This window comes from Triticum urartu, chromosome 7A (genome assembly GCF_056163025.1).
Source record: "Triticum urartu cultivar PI428250 chromosome 7A, HENAU_Tu73, whole genome shotgun sequence".
Classification (NCBI taxonomy): Eukaryota; Viridiplantae; Streptophyta; class Magnoliopsida; order Poales; family Poaceae; genus Triticum; species Triticum urartu.
The window spans coordinates 220361880-220386239 of NC_141879.1; the positions used below are offsets into that span (position 1 = coordinate 220361880).

General features: G+C 42.8%; 1 protein-coding gene and 1 long non-coding RNA gene across 6 annotated transcripts; both read left to right on the plus strand.

Moving 5' to 3' along the window:
- Positions 1–4368: 4368 nt before the first annotated feature.
- Positions 4369–9703, plus strand: LOC125518649 (uncharacterized). Of its 5 annotated transcripts, none has more exons than XR_007288050.2 (7): positions 4369–4877; positions 4958–5632; positions 5855–5908; positions 6131–7353; positions 7917–8019; positions 8182–8975; positions 9083–9703. It is a non-coding gene; the product is annotated as an uncharacterized LOC125518649 (long non-coding RNA). The 5 variants fall into 5 exon arrangements; XR_015610365.1 differs by having other exon boundaries at positions 6131–6182; positions 6332–7353; positions 7917–8975; XR_015610364.1 differs by having other exon boundaries at positions 4958–5035; positions 5410–5632; positions 7917–8975.
- A 9420-nt stretch (positions 9704–19123) lies between these two features.
- On the plus strand, positions 19124–20220 carry LOC147959094 (uncharacterized). Its single transcript, XM_087533911.1, has 2 exons — positions 19124–19465; positions 19561–20220. Exons 1-2 carry the CDS (start codon positions 19124–19126, stop codon positions 20218–20220), a joined length of 1002 nt encoding a protein of 333 aa, XP_087390037.1.
- Positions 20221–24360: the final 4140 nt, after the last annotated feature.

Below are 24360 nucleotides of genomic sequence, written 5' to 3' on the forward strand. Positions count from 1 at the left end.
CCGTGTCCGGATGGGACTCTCCTTGGCGTGGAAGGCAAGCTTGGCAATACGGATATGTAGATCTCTTTCCTTGTAACCGACTCTGTGTAACCCTAGACCCCTCCGGTGTCTATATAAACCGGAGGGTTTAGTCCGTATGACAACAACAATCATACCATAGGCTAGCTTCTAGGGTTTAGCCTCTACGATCTCGTGGTAGATCAACTCTTGTAATACTCATATCATCAAGATCAATCAAGCAGGATGTAGGGTATTACCTCCATCGAGAGGGCCTGAACCTGGGTAAACATCGTGTCCCCCGCCTCCTGTTACCATCTGCCTTAGACGCACAGTTCGGGACCCCCTACCCGAGATCCGCCGGTTTTGACACCGACAGGGTGCAATAGCAACAATTTCATGTTTAACATAAGGAACTATAGCAAGTTCATCTCCATAAGCATAATTCATATTGGCATCTTGGCCACAAGCATAGCAAGCATCATCAAAAAAGGATATTTCAAAAGAATCAACGGGATCATAACAGTCATCATAGCATTCATCCTTCGGTAAGCATGAAGGGAATTTAAACATTGTATGGGATAAAGAGTTACTCTCATTAGAAGGTGGGCACGGGTGATCAATCCGCTCTTCCTCCTTTTGTTCTTTGCTCTCCTCATCTCTTTTATCCAATGAGCTCACAGTTTCATTAATTTCTGCTTCCATAGACTCCTGCAAAATATTAGTCTCTTCTTGGACGGCGGAGGAGTCATCAATATATGGTTTAACATAGGCATTAGAAGCATAATTATCATAACAATATTTAAGTATGGCAAAATTTTCAGATTTGTGAAGAGTAGCATCATACTTTCCAATGAAAGAAGCAATTTCATAAGCACCCTTAAAAGCAACAAATTCTTCAGTTTGTTTAACATCATAGTAATTATAAACACCCTTAGCATACGAAGATACGATTCCATTATCACTAAACTTACATTGGTAGGGAAGGTGTTTCTTAGGGTCTTCAGAACAACAAGTAAAATCATAAATTTCACATAAATTCCAAGCATAGCATTGCAAACGATGAATTTGATCCAATAAAAGTTTCCCTTTTTGAGATAAGCGTTGTCGCACATAACAAGCATGCTCATCTAAAGATTTGCCCTCAACTAAGCTAGTTGGGGTTTCAGCACTAGCACATAGGGATCGAAGATGATCCAGGTAAAAAGCTTCAGGAGTGTGATAGATTTTGAGTGGTTCTTCAACCATTGGTGTAGCAGGTACAACTAATTTTTACTAATTTTTTTGGTATTGTGCGTTTCCTACCCATAACTAAAGATAGAAAACAACTTAGAATAGTAAATAAAAATTACTTAGTGATAAAGCAAACAAGCACACACGAGAATATTCACCCCACGCTATAACTCCCCGGCAACGGCGCCAGAAAAAGGTCTTGATAACCCACAAGTATAGGGGATCAATTGTAGCCTCTTTCGATAAGTAAGAGTGTCGAACCCAACGAGGAGATAAAGGTAGAACACATATTCCCTTAAGTTCTATCGACCACCGATACAACTCTACGCACGCTTAACGTTCGCTTTATCTAGAACAAGTATGAAACTAGAAGTACTTTATAGGTGTTTTTGGATAGGTTTGCAAGATAATAAAGAGCACGTAAATAAAAGCTAGGGGCTGTTTAGATAAAGAAGCAATAAAGTTAGTATAGCGAGTGTGGAAAAGTGTGGTAGGAGTTGCGAAATTGTCCCTAAACAATTGACTACTTTACTAGACCGATAGCAAGTTTTATGTGGGAGAGGCCACTGCTAGCATGTCATCCCTGACTTGGAATTCTATGCACTTATGATTGGAACTATTAGGAAGCATCCGCAACTACTAACGTTCATTAAGGTAAAACCCAACCATAGCATTAAGATATATTGGTCCCCCTTCAATCCCGTATGCATCAATTTCTATGCTAGGTTGAAGTTTCTGTCACTCTTGCCCTCCAATACATAGTCCTATCGACATACAACTATCCCTATGGTGTGATCCACGTGCGCGCTCATATGATGGGCACCAAAGGACATCAACATAACCACAAGCAAATTAAATCAATCATAGAAGTTCACCAATCACCGATAGGACAACGAAAATCTACTCAGACATCATAAGATGGCAACACATCATTGGACAATAATACGAAGCATAAAGCACCATGTTCAAGTAGAGGGTACAGCAGGTTTCAGGAGAGTGGACCGCTGTAGATAGAGGGGGGAAGGTGATGGAGATGTTGGTGAAGATGGCGGAGGTGTTGGTGTAGATTGTGGTGATGATGATGGCCTACGGCGGCGTTCCGGCGCCACCGGAAGCGAGGGGGAGAGAGCCCCCCTCCTTCTTCTTCTTCCTTGACCTCCTCCCTAGATGGGAGAAGGGTTTCCCCTCTGGTCCATGGCCTCCATGGCACGGGAGGGGAGAGAGCCCCTCCGAGATTGGATCTGTCTCTCTGTCTCTCTCTGTTTCCGCGTTCTGGGATTCTGCCCTTTCACCGTTTCTTATATATTCGAAGATCCGTAACTCCGATTGGATTGAAACCTTCGCCCCGATTTCCCCCCGAAAATTAGCTTTCTTGCGGCCGAAGAAGAGCAGTAACCGCCTTACGGGGGGCCCACGAGGGTCAGGGGCGCGCCCCCTGCCTCGTGGCTCCCTCGGGCACCGTCTCGCGTTGATTCTTTTCCCATATTTCACAAATATTCCAAAAATAATCCCCGTCCATTTTTATTCCGTTTGGACTCCGTTTGATATGGATTTTCTGTGAAACAAAAAACATGCAACAAACAGGAATTGGCACTGAGCACTGAATCAATATATTAGTCCCCAAAAAATAGTATAAAAAGTTACCAAAAGTATATGAAAGTTGTATAATATTGGCATGAAACAATCAAAAATTATAGATACGACGAAGACGTATCACCGGCGGCACCCTCGGCGAGTGCTGCTTCAATCGCGGAGGCAGTGAGAGGTCGCGTCCGCCCGGAGTTGTCTTCAATGTGGAGCAGCGCGCTCTACAGCTCATGAATGCGGGCAGCTGGCACCGAGGGGAACACGCGCGGGCGAGAGAGGGGGTGGGTGGGCCATGGTGGTCAGAAGCAAGCGTGGTTGCTCTCCGCAAAGCCCCCTGCGTCTATATCCAGTTTACGGGAGAAAGTACATCCAGATCGCACGCGGTCTGATACAGAACTGCATTGGATGACTATCACGGTCCAAACAATGCAGTTCAGACATTTTATGCGGGAGGTTTGCAGTCCACTTTGGAGATGCCCTAATCAGCTTGCGTTCCCAATTGAATGTTCACACTTTTGGCAATGTACAGGCGTGACGAGGAATACATATAGAAGTACTGGGTTGGCCCGCTCAACCATCAGAGCAACTTCAATATATGATGTAGATGTAAAAATAACCAATTTATACATCTTTGAGGCACAAAACCCCCATCTTCAATAGATAATGTAGATGCAAAAAAAATATTACATCTTTATCTTTAAAAGATGTAAAATATAACATTTCATGATGCAAATTTATATCACCAACCACATGAGATGTAAATCTAGATGCAAAACGGCCAGCCGCGCGCCAACCCAACCGCCACCATGAAAGTTCCCAACTGCTTGATCCCCTTTCCGCCGCTGTCGACCGATTCCGGCTAGCTTAGGCACCGCCCCGCCACCCCGGCCAACTGCAGCGTCTCTACTACCCATTCTAGTTCGCCGCCAACCATCCCCGCTGCCCGAATCCGTCCATCCGCCACGCTGCGAATAGAGGAGCGGCCGCGAGCAGAGCAGGCCTGCAGCTGCTCGAGGGCGCCCCAAGGAGGGCCTCTACTGCTCGAGGGCGCGCCAGGGAGGGCCGCTGCTGCTTGAGGCTAGCCTCCATGGCACGAGCTCGGCTCACGTGGCTCTGCCGCCACCCGGATCTAGCGCTGGTCGTGGCTGACGACAACATCCTACTACTCGCGCTCCGAGATGGAGGTTAGCCGGTCTACCGCTGTTGTGGCCCCTCCATGCGCCTCTGCCGTGCGGCCGCCCGACCGTGTTACATCTTCGAATACATTATTTGTTGGAGTTGAATTTTACATCACCAAATATAAATTATCTTTTAGAGTTGTCTCTTTTTTGAAAAGGTAAAATGCATTTTTTAATGATGTAAATATTACATCCTCAAATTTGCATCATCTACTACCACTATAAAAAGAAAAGAGGGGCAGATCCAAACAATCAGAACCATCCATTAGCAAGATCTAATGGCCCTTAGTAATTCAGTGTTTAACGCTGGAAACCACGCATTAAGCTATCGCTAACCCAGCCCACGCCGCCGTTTAAAAACAAAAACAAAACCGCCTGCACGACCTATCGCCCACTCCTCCTCCCGCACCCTTCGCCGCCCGCCCCGCGCCCTTCGCCGCCCGCCGCTGGAGCCGTCGCGGGTATAGCCGGAGCCGCGCCCCGCCCCCCGTGCCCTTCGCCGCCCGCCGCTCGAGCCTCCGCGGGAAGAGCTGGAGCCGCCCCGCCCCCCGCGCCCTTCGCCGCCCGCTGCTGGAGCCGCCGCGGGTAGAGATGGAGCCGCTCCTGCCCGCAGCTGGGGCCACCGCAGGTCGCGCCGCCGCTGTAGGTCGCATCGGAGCTTCCCCACAGCTGGACCCACCGCAGGTCGCGTCGGAGCCAGCCCACCGCTAGAGCCACCACTGGAACCGCCGCAGGTCACATCGGAGCCACCCGCCGCTGGAACCGCCGCAGGTCGCGCTGGAGCCGCCCGCCGCGGGAGCCGCGAGCCGCTGGTCACCGTTGACCTTTTCCACACCTCCACGAGCAAGCGACCCACACGCACACCACTCTCCGCTGCACCAGGTGCTTGTGTTATTGCCCCAAAGATTGTGGTGTTAATCTTTTAGGATCACTAACTTGCTGGATTAATTTGTTCTGTCCAGTGAGGAAGTGATGGTGCATGAGGACGAGCTTCCTGGACAAGAAGATCTCCATACTCTTCTCGGTGATGCAAAGTTGAGGTTTGGATTTTGGCATCCGCTCTATTGTCGTGCTGCAACTCTTTGTCGAACGAAACTTAATTGTTTGTTTTTATTATAGCTTAGATCAGTCTGTTTTAGACTTTTAGTGCTTATCTTTCATTCAGGGCTTCAAACCGCACTCGATTGCAAAACAAAATTCAGACAACCGATTGCTGAATCCTAGACTTTCTCATAGTTATAAGACATGCAACCATCGAACCTTTTGGTTGCACTCTCAACTGATATATGAGATCGATCATCTCATCCTACCTGTTCGGAAATTCGGATTCCCGAGTTCCTTTTTTGATTCTGTTGATTGTAATGTTAAATATGGCTCCTAATTGGATACATACTTGTCTAAACGATTGGTGCAGCTGCAGATCATCTATATTGATTCTGGAGACCAATTCTTGGTGCTGCTGCAGATCGTCTACATTGATTCTGGACGTCGATTCTTCATTTACCCTTCTTATTACCATTTGCTAACTTAACCACCTCTCTCTCTCTCTCATGTTGGTTCTGAAGATCTTTTATGTGTCATGTCGACAAAGGTGTTTGATAAGAGATCCAAGCAGGCTGCATGTGAGGTGAATCAAGGTAATCTATATGATGTAGTCCAAGATAAACTCCTCTCCTTCATATTGTTTCTAGATATGTTATTTTTCAGTGAATTACTACTGAAGCATTGATTTAAGACTATTCTTGGTCATGTAAGAAAGCTGAGATTTATTTTGGCCATGTGATTTCCGTAAACATATCCTGTGAACATTTTCATAGAAAGTTTCCCTCATATCAAACTTTTTTATTTTTTCTACACAGGAAGTTGGTAGAATATGCAGCCTTGATAGCAGAGGTTTGTGAATTTTATGCCAGGTGAGCCTCTTTTATTTTAATGCTTCAGTCCTAATGTAGCATTTCTCTAAGCTTTTGAGGAACACTATTGTTCTGTTTTCTGAGCTCTTGAGCATTTGCCCGCGAAAAAAAAGATCTAAAACAATTGTCTTCTAATCCCAGTGATAGTTGTACAAATCATTTGCTCAATCATAATTTTTTCAATGGGTGACGTAGACTGAATGAGAAAACATTTAATCACAGGTTTGTTTCCTCCATGTTAAACACCGAAGAAATGGGGTTTTAGATCAGCAAGGCAAGAATAGCTTTATTGTTTCTCTGTTCTTTCCTTATTCTCACACAACAGAAAAACTAAATTTATTGCTTTTGCACTTTATGTTTCTTAATGTTGTCAGACTAATACAGAAGAACAAAAAACTAACTGTTGATGTTTTGTCTGTCCAGCTAGCCGGCAAGTCAGATAAAAGTGTCATCTGATACGAGAAAGTACTACTGTTTTCATTTATAAAAGATACATAAGTGTTAACTTGGCAAGTCTGTTAGTTGATAACCTTACCTGATGTTAAGAGGGTGAGTGGTTAGTGTAAAATAACTTTGAGATCACCTCCTTTTGCAGTCCTGACCAATTTTTTCTTCACATCATTTTGAAATTCTTAGTTTGTTTTTTGAGTTATCCATATTGTACCCATGTCATGCTGAATGAACGTGCATGCTGTGAGAGAGATAGATGGAAACTGTAATTCTTCAGTGTCATTGTACATTATGTAGAGTTATATTTTGAAAATCACTGTTCCGATGTCTCGTCAAGGTTGAGGCTCATATTGTTTAAGAATTTTGCTCACCAATTCACCATTGTTTTTGGCTCACCCAATTTATGTAAGCATGTACAGAATTAGACCGAGAAACACAAACCAGATATATTGGTTCACTAAACTCATAGTTATCAGGGAGAAATAACATAAACTCTTTTGTTTCAAGCATTTTTTCTTATTAAGTTTCGTATATCTGATCTACTTCACACATTATATAACCTACGAAGCACCGATACGTCAAGATCGGCTGTATCGGCGTACCGCACGTGGCCGATACTCCGATACGCCTGATACGGCTCCGATACGCGTATCACAGAGGTATCCCCATTTTTGATTTAAAAAATAAAAAAATAAACACGATACGGCGGCGACACGCTGTGGACACAGCGACGATACGGCGAGCACGTCGCAAACAGACCTGAGCCTAATAGGAGCCCACAAGCCTAACCTCTGTCCTCTCAGTTTCGATAAAAGAAGGATTGGATCTTGGCAACTGCAGGGAGCGCGCCGCCGCCGCCGCCTTGAGTGGCTCGCTGCGGCGGCCGCCACCGCCGTCGCCTGCAATCGCCCGTCCAACCTGCCAACTTGCCTTGCCGCCGTCTGGAGTGACTCGAGCCTTCTCCGCCACAGCCGCCCGTCGCCAGCAACAATGAGGTATGATTCCATGGCATACGAACTTGGCTGCTTGTCTCTGTGCTTGGCTGCTGGCTGGTGTCGTGGTGCATCTGCCTGTGTTTTCTTGTTATATTAAAAAACGCTAACTTGGCTAATCCTTTGAACTTAGTTCAGTTGCGGAAGCAGACTTGCACATATATATATACCTCGATTTATCTTTATGAGCTATGTCTACTACTAGAGAGGGAAACACGGCATGTATGTAATTTGCATGACTTGAAAAGAGCCATGGATGCAACCAATGGGCAGTATTTTGATCTCATCTCGCACCTTCTATTATATGTTTGTCTTTATTACATTTATTTTATTAATTATTTTATATACTTACCGTATCGCCGTATTGATGTTTCTGAAAATTGCCGTATCCCGTATCGCCGTACTCGTATCGCCGTATCGGTGTGGCCGTATCGGTGCTTCGTAGTATATAACTATGAAACTGCTAATAATTATTCACATCGGCATCTCTGAATTCATCATGAGAACATGGTATCTGTCTCTCTAACAATGTGTCATGATGATCTGGCTTATCTTAATGTTGTCAGACTGACATAGAAGAACTGAAAACGAACTACAGTTTGGATGTAACAACATACACGGCATAGCTCGACACCACGTAGAAGTCAGGAGAGCGCCCACGTCACCTAGGTTGAATTCAAGTTTTGCCTCCATTTTATCCAGATCCTTGCTATTGTGGTTAGGTTTTAGAGATCAGAGTTGTTGTATCTATGCAAGTGAAGAGTACTCCATCTAAATTTGATTGCAGAACAAACAACACGTTTTAACTACATGCTTTTCAACTTCCTGCAGGAGGGTGAGTGGATTAGTCACAGATTAGTGCCTTCACTTTTGTTGAATAAATTGGCTTCAGCTCTGATGCATGTGAACTGTGAGGTGTTTTTGGTATGGGAATGATGAGGTTCTGATGGTCTATACCTGATTGCAAGGTTTGGGTATGAATTAAATTTGCGTCCAAACTTGGCAATTATCTTCTATGAATTTAGGCATTGTTCACATGTCATTTGAGTCAAACAGAAATATGCTTCTGAAATGTTCCAATTTGCTGCTTTTCACATTTTGAGAAGGTTGTTTATTTCGTATTCATCAGGTTATGCTAAAGCAGAAGGCATTGTGCTGACATTTTTTAAGCCTTACTTGATTTTGATATGTGGTTAGCCATTTGCCCTTGCACCAAAAACAAACACTATTCCTATGTCTTACTTAGAAGCAAAGGTGCATTAATTATTAACTGGTTGATATATGTTCCATGGTGGGTGGCATAGAAAACAAAGCTTCTTTCTAAGACATGATGTTCTGTTACTAGCAAAAAAAGTGTTAGAATTTATAAGTACTTATTCAAAGAAAAAAAACTAACTGGAGAACTGTTTGCTTCTACCATTCCTTTCAAGTTAAGGCAAAAATCATATTGGCATGTAGCTTGTGCTCCTGCAGAGTTCTTTTTGTTCATTTCTGTAATGTTAAAGGCATATCGAATAATGAAATTGCAATAGTTATGATCCCTAGGCCCGACAAAAAACTGACGAGAGTATTAGGCGGTGGCAGGTATCAGGCTACAGCAGCTGAATTGCAAGTATTCTGATGAGGTACTGTGCTTCACCTGATATGCTTATATGGCCGTGTACCTTGTGTGCAGGTTTGCATTGCTATCTTGAATATTTTTCTATCTTTCTGAACCTTTTACTCTGCTCAGCTTCTACGGCAAGGTGGAGCAACCTTATAGTGCAAAGATGAAGGGGCAATTCCTCTTCATGGTTCTTGTGCTTGGGGGTATGCATTATTTATTTGCATTGAGCTTATACTTCCTTGCCCCAAGGAGAAGATTTCATGCCCCAAGAAGTAGAATACGTACAGACATGCACCCATCGGGATCAAGAAACCAAAGTCTGGGCCCTGTTAACTACTCCCTCCGTTCCAAAATAGATGACCCAACTTTATACTAACTTTGTACTAAAGTTAATACAAAGTTGAGTCATCTATTTTGGAATGGAGGGAGTACAAAGCAAGTCAATGCCAGCATACATATGACAAACCGATGGGCCTGTCAAAGCGAACCCCTGGTTGAAATTTGTCAAAAGACTGGGCGGTAAACTGAGTGGTAGTCTTAGTATCTTAATACACAACTTGCCTACTATGGGAATTGTGTTTATGTTGTTATGGGATTACGGAGTTATGATCTAAAAAAATTATGGAGTTACAATCTAGAAAAGAACTATGGAGTTGTGTGCAAAGAAAGGACATGATGTTTCTCAAATCGCCCTTTGTATCTCTATGTTTTGCACTTTATCAAAGGCGCAATTAGTTGAGCTCTCAAGCCAAGTTTTCTCCAGCATGATTTCACTTATGGTGCCTTGCGAGAATTTTGAAGAAGGAAATATTTCGCCTATGACAACCTAGAACTTGCTAGTTGTGTAGTCCGTTGTTTACCATGGTAGGGTGATATCCTATTTTTTCTAAGTAGATATAGTTATATTTTGATATGGTATAATACATATCATTTTCTAAATTGAATAATACATATCTTCTACAAAATTAAATATCAAGAAACTGGATGCAAATTAATTATGAAATAGCACCACTAATTTAATGGTGCAATCTAAAGAAGAACAATTGAACAATTGTTTTTTATCAAGAAATTCGGCGACAACAGTCAACAGTGCCAAGGTTCAGTTCATCAAGGAGAGAACTACTCGTACAATGTCCATTGATACAACACCCTGGCCTGGCAAACAAAAGAAGTGCGTTGATGAAGACGTGCGTTGCACGTGCTGCTTACTAGTCTATTTAAAATGCTCTTGGCATGTATATGTTTGTGAATGCTTGAAACGTCAGCAGGACGTGGTCTCCACGAGCAATAATTGACGGGCATGCATGTGATGTGCAAACTGCACTGGTAGATCGATCAGGAGATGAAGGACTGGTTTTGCATTTTTACTCATGCTTCTAGATATGCCTTGATTTATTACCATATCTTTAACTTACTACGGCATGTACAATGATGCTCTCTTAGGAGTGTCACATAGGATAAACGTTGATATGGAAGAGAAAGAAACCACAAGAAAAGACTACTCTTCTTTTATTTAAGAGATGATCTCTTAGCATAGTATGTGTCACCATATTTTTAGGAATAATTAGTTACTGAAGATAAGACTAAAAAATAATCCATTGTAGATATGCTTTTATTGTCATATCTAAATTACATGCAAGACTTAAGATGAAACTGTCTTATTCAAACTCCCAGAGGTGATTGGGGCTATCAATGGCCGGTTGTCTAGGATTTTGATCGGGCCCTGCGCTGGGTGGGTCCCTTGGTTAGTAGATGGGTGGTGCCGGCTAGGGGTTGTCGCTGTTAGGGGCGTCAGCTCCGAGTAGTCGGACCTTTACTTCCACTTCGCCATCACCGCTCCCTATTGGTCACGACCGCGCCCTTCTCACAAAATTGTGGTGTGATTGTGGTGGGTATCACATCCGATCCCCCCGCCCCCCCCCCCCCCCCCAACAATTTTGAAAGCAGACCATGACCCCATAGATGTATATGTTCGTGCCTAGGTCACCGATGATTGCTTTTCTCTTATTATCTCTTATAATTTGACATGGCGGTGATTTCACTTACAAAAGAAACTAGTGAGGAGGATTGGAGAAGAAGGGGTGCATTAAGATCTGTAGAGACACATGGGCTTTGATTAGATGGATGATTGCTTTTCTCTTATTATCTCTTATAATTTGACATGGCGGTGATTTCACTTACAAAAGAAACTAGTGAGGAGGATTGGAGAAGAAGGGGTGCATTAAGATCTGTAGAGACACATGGGCTTTGATTAGATGGGTGTAGAGAGAAAAAATACGCAATCTCAAATAATTTTATTCCACGTACCTGCACCCTATGCATGTTACCATGGGCCAATCGTATTTGGTGCCCGCGGCAACAAATAGTCATAGTTTCGTTAAAGCGAGCCTCCAGTTCCCAACCTATTTCAGCTGCTTCTTTTTCCAGTTTTTTTTCAGTGTGTTATTGTTTTTCTTTTTTTCCTTTTCTTTTTTCAGATTTTTTACTCTCGTGTTAATTTTTCCCCTTTTGCACATTTTATTTTTTATAGCCTTTTATAATATATGTTAAACATTTTTCTACATAGAGGTGAATATTTTCTTTTTTCACCTCTTCTAATACACGGTGAACATTTTTTAATACAAGATGAAAAGATTATTAGTATATGATGAAAATTTTTGAATACGCATGGAATATTTCTGTAATGTGCATTGAACATTTTATAATATATGATGAAAATTTAAAAATTATAAGATATTTTTTTGAATTCACGCCAAACTTTCTTAACATATGGTGTACTTATTTTCAATATATGGTGAACCTTTGTTCATGTACACTGACCTTTTCTCTAAACACTTGTTCAACATTTTTCAAAAATGTTAGAATTTTTTTTTGAATTTGTAAAAACTGTTTGACATTTTCAAAAACGTTCAAAATTTCAAACAATTTCCCGAAAACTGTTTGTTTTGTGTTTTAGAAATCTTTTAAGGACATGTTTATAAAAATACGATTAAAAACCGCTTCACTACAGTGCAGCGGGTGGCTATAGCGTTTATTCGTACAGTGTCGCAGTGCTACAGTATACCTCCCCCTACAGTATTCTGATCCATCCCAAATAAGCCGGCCCAATCGGATCGCGCCTGTGCGCTGCTGCGGCTGTTTGACCCATGCATGATTCTGGCCTTGCGATCTCCCCTGCCGCCGTTGTTTCGTCTTCGAGCTAGGACACGCGCACGTTGCCGCACGCAGTTGCAAGTCATCATGTCGCGCCGATGAACAGGCTCGAGCGAGTGATGAGTGATGATCGATCAATTCCCCTTCATTTGTCCCATTTTTACACATTCACGAGCATGTAGCTGTTGTAGTACTGTAGTAGTCCAACAGCTGAAGTAAGTAAATGGGCCGCATAAGGCTCTACTACTACAAGTGGGGCCCAAAACTCTAGGAAACAGTCTGGCTGGCCCAATTAAGTAATCCTACTATATATTTCTCCAGGGAGCTCGTCGGAGCTCAGGTACACGGCCCGGATCCTATTTGGTGCCCCCAGCACCACTTACAGGTATATTAGCTAACCAGCGCACCCCCCCCCCCCCCCCCCCCCTCCGCATTGGGAATGGCCCATTTACTTTTCTTCTAGCACAAGCATGCGTGTGCGACGTTCGTTAATCGCTGGTGGGGTCCATTTTTCTTCTTCTGCCTTTTAAATTCGGCATTCCTTTCGTTTTATCTTTTTTTTCTTGTTTGTCAAAATTCGTGAATTTTTTTTGCCTGTGAATTTTGTTTAAAGCATGAATTTTAGCTCTGATTTTTTTAAAAAAATTACGAACAATTTCAAACTCCATGAACCTTTTTCCAAATTTGATGAACTCATTGTTCAAATAGGTGATTTTTTTCTCAAATTTCATAAACTTTAGCTCTGTTTTTTTTCAAATTCGTGACTTTTATCCAAATTTCATGAACTTTTAAAAATCCATCAATTTTTTTCAAACTCCTGAGCTGTTTTGAAATTCGCAAGTATTTCCCAAATGACTGAACTTTTCTCAAATTAGTGAACTTTTTTAATTTTATAAAGATTCTCAAAATATGCGAACTTCTTCAAGTCAACAAACTTTTTTTTAACTTGCAATATTTTTTTCTATTTCATTATTTTTTTCTAAAATTAGTGTTTTTTCAATTTCATAAACTTTTTTAATACATGAACTTTTTTTGAATAGGCAAACTTTTTTCCCCATGTTTGTGAACTTTTTGAAATTTATGATCTTTCAAATTTTGTGCGAGTTCGATTACTCGAGGAGAGCCACTTTTTTTTTTGGGGGGGGGGGGGGGGTGCTAAAGTTTTTCCACGTTATAAATACAATTCGATGCATTGCGCATTCGTGGCCCGGCCTACCAGGCGCTGGTATGAGCCGGTTCCCTTTCACGGCGCTAAAGGCGTGGAGCAGGAGTTCCCGAATCATGAGGCAGCAAAGCAGCACAAGACTGGCGACCGCGAGGGCCATCGGCGGCCCGGAATAACTATGTGAGCTATTTTCAGTAATTTACCGAGAAATTCTGCACTTAAATGCAAGCTCAAAATATCAGATATCGAGTTTTGTATTTGTCTGGTTTCAACATATCACATGTCAAATAAAAAATAAAAATAAAGGATTGTCAAGACGTTGTAGCCACCGCCTTTCAAAAAAAGCTAGGGTTCCTGCGCCTCCCGCGGACGCTGGGACTGGTCCGCCTCGTCTCTAGTGGCCCTAGGGTCATGGGGGCGGAGTGGATCCCGGTCCTTGCCGGTGGGAGGACTCTGCTTTGAGATATTTCTTCGAGTTTTATTAGGGTTTGTATCCTACTCAGAAAAGCAAGACGGCGATGGTTCCCTGAAGATGGAATAAAGGTCTCCCCACCTAGTCCCCGTTCTGGTGATGTATCTAGTATCGTCGGTGCGCGTATGAAGGTGTATCTTTGATGGATCTGTCTCCAATGGATTTGCTCGGATCTGTCTTTTCTGGATTTACACCTCTAGAAAATGAACAGGTAGATGCCACGCCACTGGAAGCAGGAGCGGCGTCTCGCGCCCCTGTACGAGTACAGGTACCATCTCGCTGCTGTCAGTGTCAAACGTGCCGTCCTCTGTAACAATCTGTGCGCCTTCATTAAGGCCGTGCGTTAGATGTTGATGATGACGACGACGACGTACGCATTGAGGGCGAGGCGACGTGGCTGGCGTGTGCATTGATTGATCCACCGATCAGTGTTACGATCTAGTACTGCTCTTGCTCTAGGCGATGACGTCGATGGCCTGGCCGCCGTCGGTTGCTTGCCGCCTTCGTACGCTGCCGGCCTGCGGCGGTGCCGACGAGACAATGCTCCAAATCGAACATGTCTCGCCTTCGTCCCTACATCACGGACTTCACCGTTGATTAACTAGCTCCAACAGCTTGGCGATGGCAGGACCACCTGCCTGTAATCTGCTGCCGGACATTGCTTCTGGTCGATCCATCTTTAAATGCAAATGGTAGTACGTTGATGAGCTAAGTAGATAAAGCCCGCATGAAAAGCTCGTGCACAAACTGCTACTGTTGGGATCTCAACTTCAGGTTCATTCTGGGCTGTAACTGAGTTGATCTGAGCCGTTCGCCAAAAAGAGGAGTCGATCTGAGCCGTTCACGTTGGAGATACGGACGTGCTTCTCCTTTTCTTTTAGAAGTACTTTTCATGTGTTTGGTGAAGAAATTCGTGCCAACAAGAGGCCTCGACCACGCCGCCTCCCCAAAATAGTTCTCAAATGACAAATATCACACGTGTGGCATGAAGTAACATTGTCTTGATATTTTTTACAACTAAAATTGTCATCAAAAAAATGGAACCCAAAAAATTAAAATTTGTCATCCAAACAGAAAGTTGCCATGCTTCACAACTAAAGTTTCAATCCCCGGGTAACTAAAGTTGCCATAAAAAAACGTCAGGGCGAAATTGCTTTGTGCCACACGTGTGTCACTTATCAGGGTCCAAAGAGTTAGAGTTTTTCTGCCTCCCGCCGGCGCCGTTGCCGGTCCACCTCGTCTGCGGTGGCCTTAGGGCCATGGGGGCAGAGTGGATCCTGGTCCTTCCTGGTGGGAGGACTCCGTTTTTAGACTTTTTCTCAGGTTTTATTAGGGTTTGTGTCCTACTCATGAAGGCAGGCGGCTTTCTGAAGATGGAATAAGATTCTCCTCGCCTAGCACTATTCCGATGGTGTGTCTAGCATTGCCGGTGGATGTGTGGAGGTGTGTCTCCGATGGATATATCTTCGGTGGATGTGCTCGGATCTGGTCGTTGTTCGTCCTTTAGGTAGGATCCTTCTGATCTACACTACTCTTTATCCGCAACGGTTGCTATTTTTGTGTGTTGGTCCTATAGGGGCCTTAGTATGATGAATTCTCGACTGTCTACTACAACAAGTTTTGTCTGATTCCCGTGAGGGAGGGTGATGACAATAGCACATCTTTGACTCGCTTTAGTGCTTATAGTCATCACTAGATGGTCTATGAATTTAAATGTAATTTTTATTATTTTTAATCCTCATTGTACTACCACGATTGAAAATGAATAGGTTTGAAATTTGCCAAAAAAGGAAGAAGAAGAGGCCTCGACCACGAGGGGAGCTTTGTTACGGTAGATAGATGTACTCTACCTTCTTTTTCTTAAAACAGGATTATCTCAACCTCTGTATTGACAAAAAAATATTTTTAATGGGTTTTGTTCTGGCCTTTGCACGCAGTGATAAAAAGGTGTCAAGTAAAGCTAGTACTCCTTTCGTTTCTTTTTACTCTGCATATAAAATTTAGTCAAAGTCAAACTAAACAAAGTTTGACTAAATTTATATAAAAAATATGAACATCTACAATACTAAAATTATATATTATGAAAATACGTTTCATGATGCATCTGATAATATTGATTTCATATTATTAATGCTTATATTCTTAATATAAAGTTAGTCAAACTTTATAAAACTTGACTTTGACCAAACCTTACGCGCGGACTAAAAAGAAACGAAGGGAGTACTAATGTTGAACAAATCAACTTTAAAAACTCAAGACTATCCACATAGAATTTGCCTCGCAACTTCTCTAAAGTCTTACCATGTAAACTAATCTATGAATCGAGCGACATAGAAGGTACAAAAGGGTGCAATACTAGAACAACGCTTTCAAGAAGGAACCATCACTCCCATGTTAATGTTGGTTGGTTTAACAAACGCCTAGGGCAATCATCTCGGAGCATATCTTCTAAGCTAACACCTTCAACAAGGAAACAGACACGGATATCAACACTGCCGGGTCTGCCCACAAAGGTAGATTATGAGTTTAGTAGCTAGGATGTTAGCTACCATTGTCGAGATCAAAGGGTCTACCGACCAGCTCACACATAATTAGCCGACCAAAGAAGAAATAGCCAGCAGAGGAGACACCATCGCATTGCTTTCGATCACTTCCCACTGCTGTCTCCTTAATGGTTGTTGTGCACATGGTGACGACACCTAGCAGCCGCCGCCATCACAGGGGCGTGTTTGGTTCCTTGTCTCGCACCTGTATCGCACCCACCATACAATTTTCGCAATGTTTGGTAGGCTGCACGTCGCTATGGGCCAGGCCCGACTGATGCAAAATAGGCCCCCCAGCCAGGCTGAGCTCGCACGCAAGTTTCGGCCGTTTCCGCGAGCCTGCATCCGCGCGAGCGCCCACGCCTGCACCCACGCGAGCGAAGAGGGCTAGGTTTCTCTCCCTGTCGATTCACACCCTATCCGCGCCGCTCTCCTCACCCCTCTCCTCTCTGCTGCGAACGGATCTCGTCGCCCCGTCGTCTCGCGAGCACATCGCCGGCGCGCATCCTCTCCGCGCAGAGGTTGACTCTCCTCCTCGGCTCCTCCTATCCCTCTCGAATCCCTCTCATCTCTTTCTGCTGTTGTTCCCTGTTGGTCGCAGCCGAGCTCCCGACCATGGTCGCCGTCGCCATGGGAGCTGCTCCCCTCGCTCCTGTACAGGCGGGTGGGTATTGGTCGGAGCCGAGCTCCCGGCCATGGCCGTGCCATGGGAGCTGCTCCCCTCGGCCCTGTACAGGCGCAGGCACCTACACGCACACATGCACGAGCACGGGCGTTCACCCCTGCCCTCCACACACATTCAGCCCCACTGCCGGGTGCACATGCATCCCCTTGCTCTACAGGCCATGTCCTGAACCTCCTCTCCTATGGATCTGTGTGATTAGCATGCATCTATATGTGAGCTATTGGGCTAGTAATTTGTTTGATTATCTGATTATCATGGATTTATGTGAGTTAACTTGTGGAAATTAGGAGGGGTCAATACTAGGAAGAAATATGAGCCAACTGCCTGAACAATTTGTTCATATATTTTACTATGTTTTGATGATGCAAATGATGTTAATATTATCGGTTCCCATGCCTTTATTAATTTATAAATCTATGCTGAATTTATATAGATGGATGACAACGGCAAGACCCGAGATACGCTGATAGTGCAAGCTGCTGGTTTGGTTGCTGTTTTGTGTGCCTATATGGCCACAATAACTATGAGGGCTAGAAGAAACTACCATGCTCCAATTCGTTATGTTATGCTTGAGACAGATGTAGCTAGGTTGTCCAATCTACGTTTTATCTATGAAACCAATGATATAAATTGCCATGACCTACTAAGGATGAACAGGGCCCCATTTTATAACTTGTGTAACTTGTTCCGTGATCGGAAATTGTTGGAAGACAGCATTCATACCTGCATTGAGGAGCAGGTTGTCATGTTCCTTCTTGTAGTTGGGCACAACCATAGGTTTAGGGCAATGAAACCCATATTTAGGAGGTCAATTGAAGTAATCAGTCGATACTTCAAGGCAGTTTTATATGCAATTGGGGAGTTGCGTGATGAGATGATCCAGCCCCCTTCCAATGAAGTTCATCCAAAAATCCTACATAGTAGGCGCTTCTATCCCTACTTTAAGGTAATACTTTACCATTTAGAATTATATGGACATGCCGGATAACCCATATTTTACAAAAATATACCTCACCTCTTCTCTTAGGATTGCGTTGGTGCAATTGATGGCACCCATGTTGCTGCCAAGGTACCAGCTGCTATTGCTTCAGCATTTAGGGGTCGGAAAGGTGGCACCACCCAAAATGTGATGGCTGCGGTTGACTTTGACCTTAAGTTTACCTATGTGTTAGTTGGTTGGGAAGGGTCGGCCCATGATGCACTCATTTTGGCTGATGCTTTGGAAAGGAATGATGGATTTGTTGTCCCTGCGGGTATTAGTGAACAATTTTTAGTGGCTTTTGATCGTTTCATAACTACTGGTAGTAACACAACACATGACCTCTTATTTGTTAGGAAAATTCTACCTCGTGGATGCGGGCTATGCCGTGCGGCCAGGGTTTCTTCCACCATATAGGGCTACTCGCTATCATCTTACTGAGTTTGGTGAACGTGTCCCTCAAAACGAGAAGGAATTATTCAACCTCCGCCACTCCTCATTGAGGATCACGGTTGAGAGGGCGTCTGCAGCTTTCAAGAACCGGTGGAGAATTGTGGACAACAAGCCTCACCACCCTTATCCTTCACAAGTCAAAATCGTCCTAGCTTGCTGCATTCTTCATAATTGGATACTTCAGTGGGGAGAGGATGAGTTTGTACCACCTGAGCACACTTGGACTGGAAATCCAGCATGGGATGGTGTGATTGACATAGAACATGATAATAGAACCTGGTCACAAATTAGAGATGGTTGGGCTGGGCATATGTTTGCCAATAGGGGCAATTCACGTGTGTAGAGCTCAAGTGTAGAGCTCAATTCTACATTGTAATGGATTATGAATAATTCTATGTTGTAATGCACTATGAATAATTCTGTCATGTGCCCAAATCGAAACATTTATGTTGCTGTTTAGACTTGATATAAATTTTTACTACCTTATGTTGCTTTTTTTACTGCCTTATGTTGCTGTTTAGACTTGATATAAATTTTTACTACCTTATGTTGCTGTTTTTTACTGCCTTATGTTGCTGTTTAGACTTGATATAAATTTTTACTACCTTATGTTGCTGTTTTTCACTACCTTATGTTGCTGTTTAGACTTGATATAAATTTTTATTCTCTTATGTAATCATTTCTCCTTTCCTTTTGTTTGTTCTGTACATAGGAGTGATGGCTGAGATGGCGGCTGATGGTGGGCATGGCGGTGGGAATCACCCATTGCGTTGGACATCTCCAATGTCTGGGTTCATGTTACGTCGCTTTGTAGAGCTCATTGCTAGTGTAGTGAAGACGGAAAAGGGCTTTAAGGAGGTGCACCTAAACCAGGTGGCTAAGAATTGTAGTGAGCACTTTGGTCTTTCCATAACCGGGACCCAAGTGTACAACCACCTCCGCAAGTGGCGTGCTAGGTGGGTGAAGATAAGTAAGCTCCGAGACATTAGTGGGTCACTTTGGGATGATAACAACTATGTCATATTGTTGGAGGAAGAGCACTACATGGGCCATATCAAGGTTTGTACTACCTTTTAGTGGCTGATCTGTAGCTATTTAATTACATATGCTCATAGAATTACTTATGCTCATAGAATTACTTGTGCTTCATATAGGACCATCCCAAAGATGTTGAGTACCTCAATGTGCCTTTAGAGAATTATGTTCAGATGCTTGCTATCTTTGGAAGTGGTATTGCTACAGGAAGGTTTGCAATGACATCTAATGAGGCTCTTGGGGTTCCTTCAATGGTGGGAACCTCCTCCTCATTTGTAAACCTTGAAGCTTGTGGTTCTGAATTTGTTGTTGATGGGAATGAACCTGGATTGAGTGCTACTGCTGCTGCTCATGGGGAAGCTGCTGCTGCTCATGGGAAGGAACCATGTAAGGATGCTTCTAGCTCCACTGGCAAAAGGAAGAGGGCTAGCTTGATGAGTGAAGAAGAAGTTTTGGTCATGAGCAACATGTCCGAAGCTGTCCGTGAAGTTGCTATTGCTATCAAGTCCACCGGAGAGGCACATCCTGAACTTTATGATGCTGTCATGGAGCTCCCTGGTTTTACCGAGGATGATCTGTTGATTGTCTTGGATTATCTCAATGAGAATGCCAACAGGGCTAGGAGCCACTCATTTGTGCAGATGTCGGAGACTCATCGCACTCGCTGGGTCATGCACCACCTCTCCAAGGTCAATGGTGGAGTGCCCGTGCCCAAGGATGGACTGCCAAAGGATGGAGTGCCCGTGACCAGCGATGAAGTGCCCAAGGGTGGAGTGTGAGCAAATATGTGCTAATTCACCTAACGAAGCTGACCATATTTTATTGTATTTGGTCAGAAAAACCATGCCCCTATATATGTGAAGGAATGTAACATGGACCTTATGTTATGTTCCTTTGTTGGACTGTAATGTGGACAATATGAATTTGTGGCTATCTAATATGTGAACTCTAGGATGTGCTGGACTGTAATATGGATCATATGAATTTGTGGCTTTATAATATGTGGACTCTTAAGATGTACTTGCACTGGATACCTGATTTATGTGCACTCTCTATTATCCTGATGCATTTCTTTAGCTATTTTGTGCCATCAATTGCTTATATGTGTATATAAACTGCTCATATACTTGTACAAACAGCAAAGATGCTGCTAAATTTTTGTTTTCTTACTTAAATCATCTCTGCAATTTTGAAGACATGTGGATATATATTCTTTTATTACTTCAATCAGCAAAGATATCTAGTTTGCAGTGCATGTCACTAAATTTATATTCTAATTATTTTACATACATGAACAAGCATTCTAGAGTCAAATTTCACATCATACAACCTACCAAACAACATATGTTGTATGTTGCATCTCTCATGCAACCACACATGCAACAAACCAAACAAAATCTGAGCTGAGCCTGTCTCGTCTCATGCAGTACACCAAACACACATTTCAACTCATTTTTGCATGAGCTCAACCAGGCCAGCCCCAGCCAAGCTCATTCATGCAATGCATGACAGATGCATCCAGGCAACCAAACACGCCCCAGATGTATTGCCTAGATGCCACTGCTCTTAAGGGGCCCGATTTGTCCCATGGTCAAGCTAGATCCAGCCTCAATGTCATGCACCCCTGATACATCTCCAACGTATCTATAATTTTTGATTGTTTCATGCCATTAAATTATCATTCTTGTATGTTTATATGCCATGTTATATTATTTTTGTGAACTAAACTATTAACTTAGTGTCCAGTGTCAGTTCCTGTTTTTTGCATATTTCTTTGTTTCGCAGAAAAACCATACCAAACAAAATTCTTATGATTTATAATAAGCAGGTTTAGTCACATACAAAATACATGTCTACAAAGTAATAAAATATATGCTAGGAATTATATTATTTGGTATTTGCGCTATGTTATGATTGATGCCATCCATGCAACATCCCAAATATGTATTTCCGTGTGTAAGTTTTAAAACACGTTTTGCTTTCTTTAATAACCATTACCTGGAAATTGCTGGGTAATTGTTGTTCTCATTTAGTTTTCTGCAACCTACAATAATCAAATTACTACATCGTCATCACTGCTGATAAATTCTCTTGAGCAAGTATTTGTCACTTGTGTAGTTAAATTGACTGCTCAACTACTAAATTCTTATCAATATTCTTTCTCTCCCACCATATTGAATATAAATTAAGATTGAAATATTCCCCACAAAGATTCATGTGATCACTTATACTAGGGGGATATCATGCCACATAGCTGCCATCCTTTTGGTGTCTTCGACTTTGACTCTCTGTTGTCTGCCACCTTCAACTAAGTCTGGTACTGATGGGACCTAGTAGTGTGTGAGCTTAGTGTTCTTGGTACAATCTCAGTTCAACGGTACTCTTCCATGATGTCGGTGGCCAATCTCATCTCTGAAATGCACGGGGTGATCCCTATGGCTAAGCTTTTAGTCAAGGTTCATGTTTGTCTAGGCCGACGACACTCTATTGGATTGTCGTCAAGCAGGTAGACATTGTTTTTGTAACATGTCGAATCTATGTATTGTGATGCCCCTCGATGGTGATAATGGCACTCCTCGGTACAGTGCTCTTATTCTCTCTCCTTTGGTTTTGTTCATCGTATTTGCAGGGCCATTAGAGCTTCATCAAGTGTTCATGACATCAGAATTTTTTCCTAGTTATCTTGCATGTTTCTTTAGAGCTTCATCAAGTGTTCATGACATCAGAATTTTTGCATAGTTATCATGCATGTTTCTTTAGAAACACCAAAGGCGTCAATTTCCTTTTGAAACCAAAATTTGTGCAAAGTGAGTATAAAATGTACTCCAAAACAACATAGCCATCGTCCATTAATTTAGTATATGAAAGCATACTACAGTAAAAAAAACAAAGGATATTGTAATTAAACAACAAATAGTAATATGGTCCAAATTCATATGTAAAGTGTTGAAACCAAAATTTTTGCATAGTTATCATGCATGTTTCTTTAGAAACACCAAAGGCGTCAATTTCCTTTTGAAACCAAAATTTGTGCAAAGTGAGTATAAAATGTACTCCAAAACAACATAGCCATCGTCCATTAATTTAGTATATGAAAGCATACTACAGTAAAAAAAATAAAGGATATTGTAATTAAACAACAAATAGTAATATGGTCCAAATTCGTATGTAAAGTGTTGATCTTTTTCTATATATAAGAGATGTTTGTCCAGCTTTAGCGAACTGAAGCCCTCAAGATTTTACAACACTTGGTTCGACAAATAAACGAAAAAGAAAACGTAAGACAAGAACTACCAAAGTTCGATACAAACCCAAGAGGGTCCTTGGCTCATAAGCCAAAAAGGAAAAACAATGCTCAAACACTCCAAGTGTCGTCGGAGGTTCTGAAAGAAGTCACAGTTATTGTTGCCCTCTTCCCTGAGAACAATGATATATTGTCGAAGCTTGACGCATAGCGCCTCAATGGTCGATGATTCCCGGGTCTTGCTGAGCAGCTTCTATAACTGTAAGAGATAATCAATTATAAAGGCCATCAACAGGATTATTAATAAAAAAACTCCTTCAATAAGAGCTTTATTACGAATTTGCTAAGGAGTCCATGAAAGTGCTGAGAAACTTATCCAGGCAAACCTTCAAGGGAGGCTTGAGAGACTTCCACTAAGGGTGTGCAAATCGGTGAAAGATGACAGTTCCCAACTACACCGAGTGATGTCCCTAATACATCCCCAAAGAAACTGTGCCATGATGCAAGAAAAAATATGGTTATTATCTTCCGTCGCTCCACAAAGAGGGCATAGACCATCACCAGTTCCATGCCTCTTCTACACTTCCACCCCTGATGCGAGTCTCTCACGCACTAGCTGCCAAAGGGAAAAAAATATCTTGGCAGTTTGGCCTTCCATATATCCATAGCTTGAAATTGTCCAGCCCCATTATGCAATGCGCGATTCATGGGTTTCATAATTATAGGAATTGATTCCATAACCAGCCGCGATATAATGAGCTGATAGAGAATTGTCCAGATTGCTCAAGCTTCCAATGAAAGGAGTCCGCGCTTGGGGTTAGCATGATATCCCTAAGGATAGTTGCCAGGCGACACCAATCCTCTCCTCTCGGCTCCTAGAGTTCGCCGAAACAGTGGTCGCCACTAGTCGTGTCTCCAAGTGTCACTAACCAGAGCATTTGGAAAACGGGCTATCGCAAACAAGCCTGGGAACTTAGTTGCCAGCAGGCTTATGCCAATCCACACGTCTAACCAAGAGACTGTCGATTTGACATTTTCGACGGTATGGATTGTCTCGATGCATAGCAAATGACAGATCTTGATGATGGTTTTCCAGAATTGGGATCCATGTTGAGCAAAAGCAGTAGCTATAGGTGCATGCTGAAGGTATTTATGCTTAATAATATCAAGCCAAAGGCCACCCTCACTGGTGAGGATCTTCCATGGCCATTTAGCCATCAAGCACCAGTTCGTATGCTTGGTGTTGATAATCCCAAAGGCCCCCACTTCCTTGAGGAGAAAATGGTACTCCAATGTATCATGTGGTATTTCTGCTTGCCCAATTCCTTGTCCCAGAGAAAACGAGACCTCGCTAAGTCAAACTTTGCATGAACCCCATCTTGGAGTAAAAAGAACCCCATGACAAGCATCAGCAAACTAGGAAGAGATGCGTTGATAAGGGTTGATTTGCTGCCAATTGATTGGCATCTCCCTACCCAAGCCTCTGTTTTGTCGGAAACCATGTCTATGATAAACAAAAAGTCTTCGATAGTCAAATTCTTGTTGGTTGGAGGGAGGCCAAGGTGATTGATAGACAAGGATCCAAGCTTACAATTCATTATGTGCGCTATCACTGGCGGAGCACCCCAGTAGGCAAGGCATGGTGGCCGCCATACCTTGATTGGGTGGAATGAAA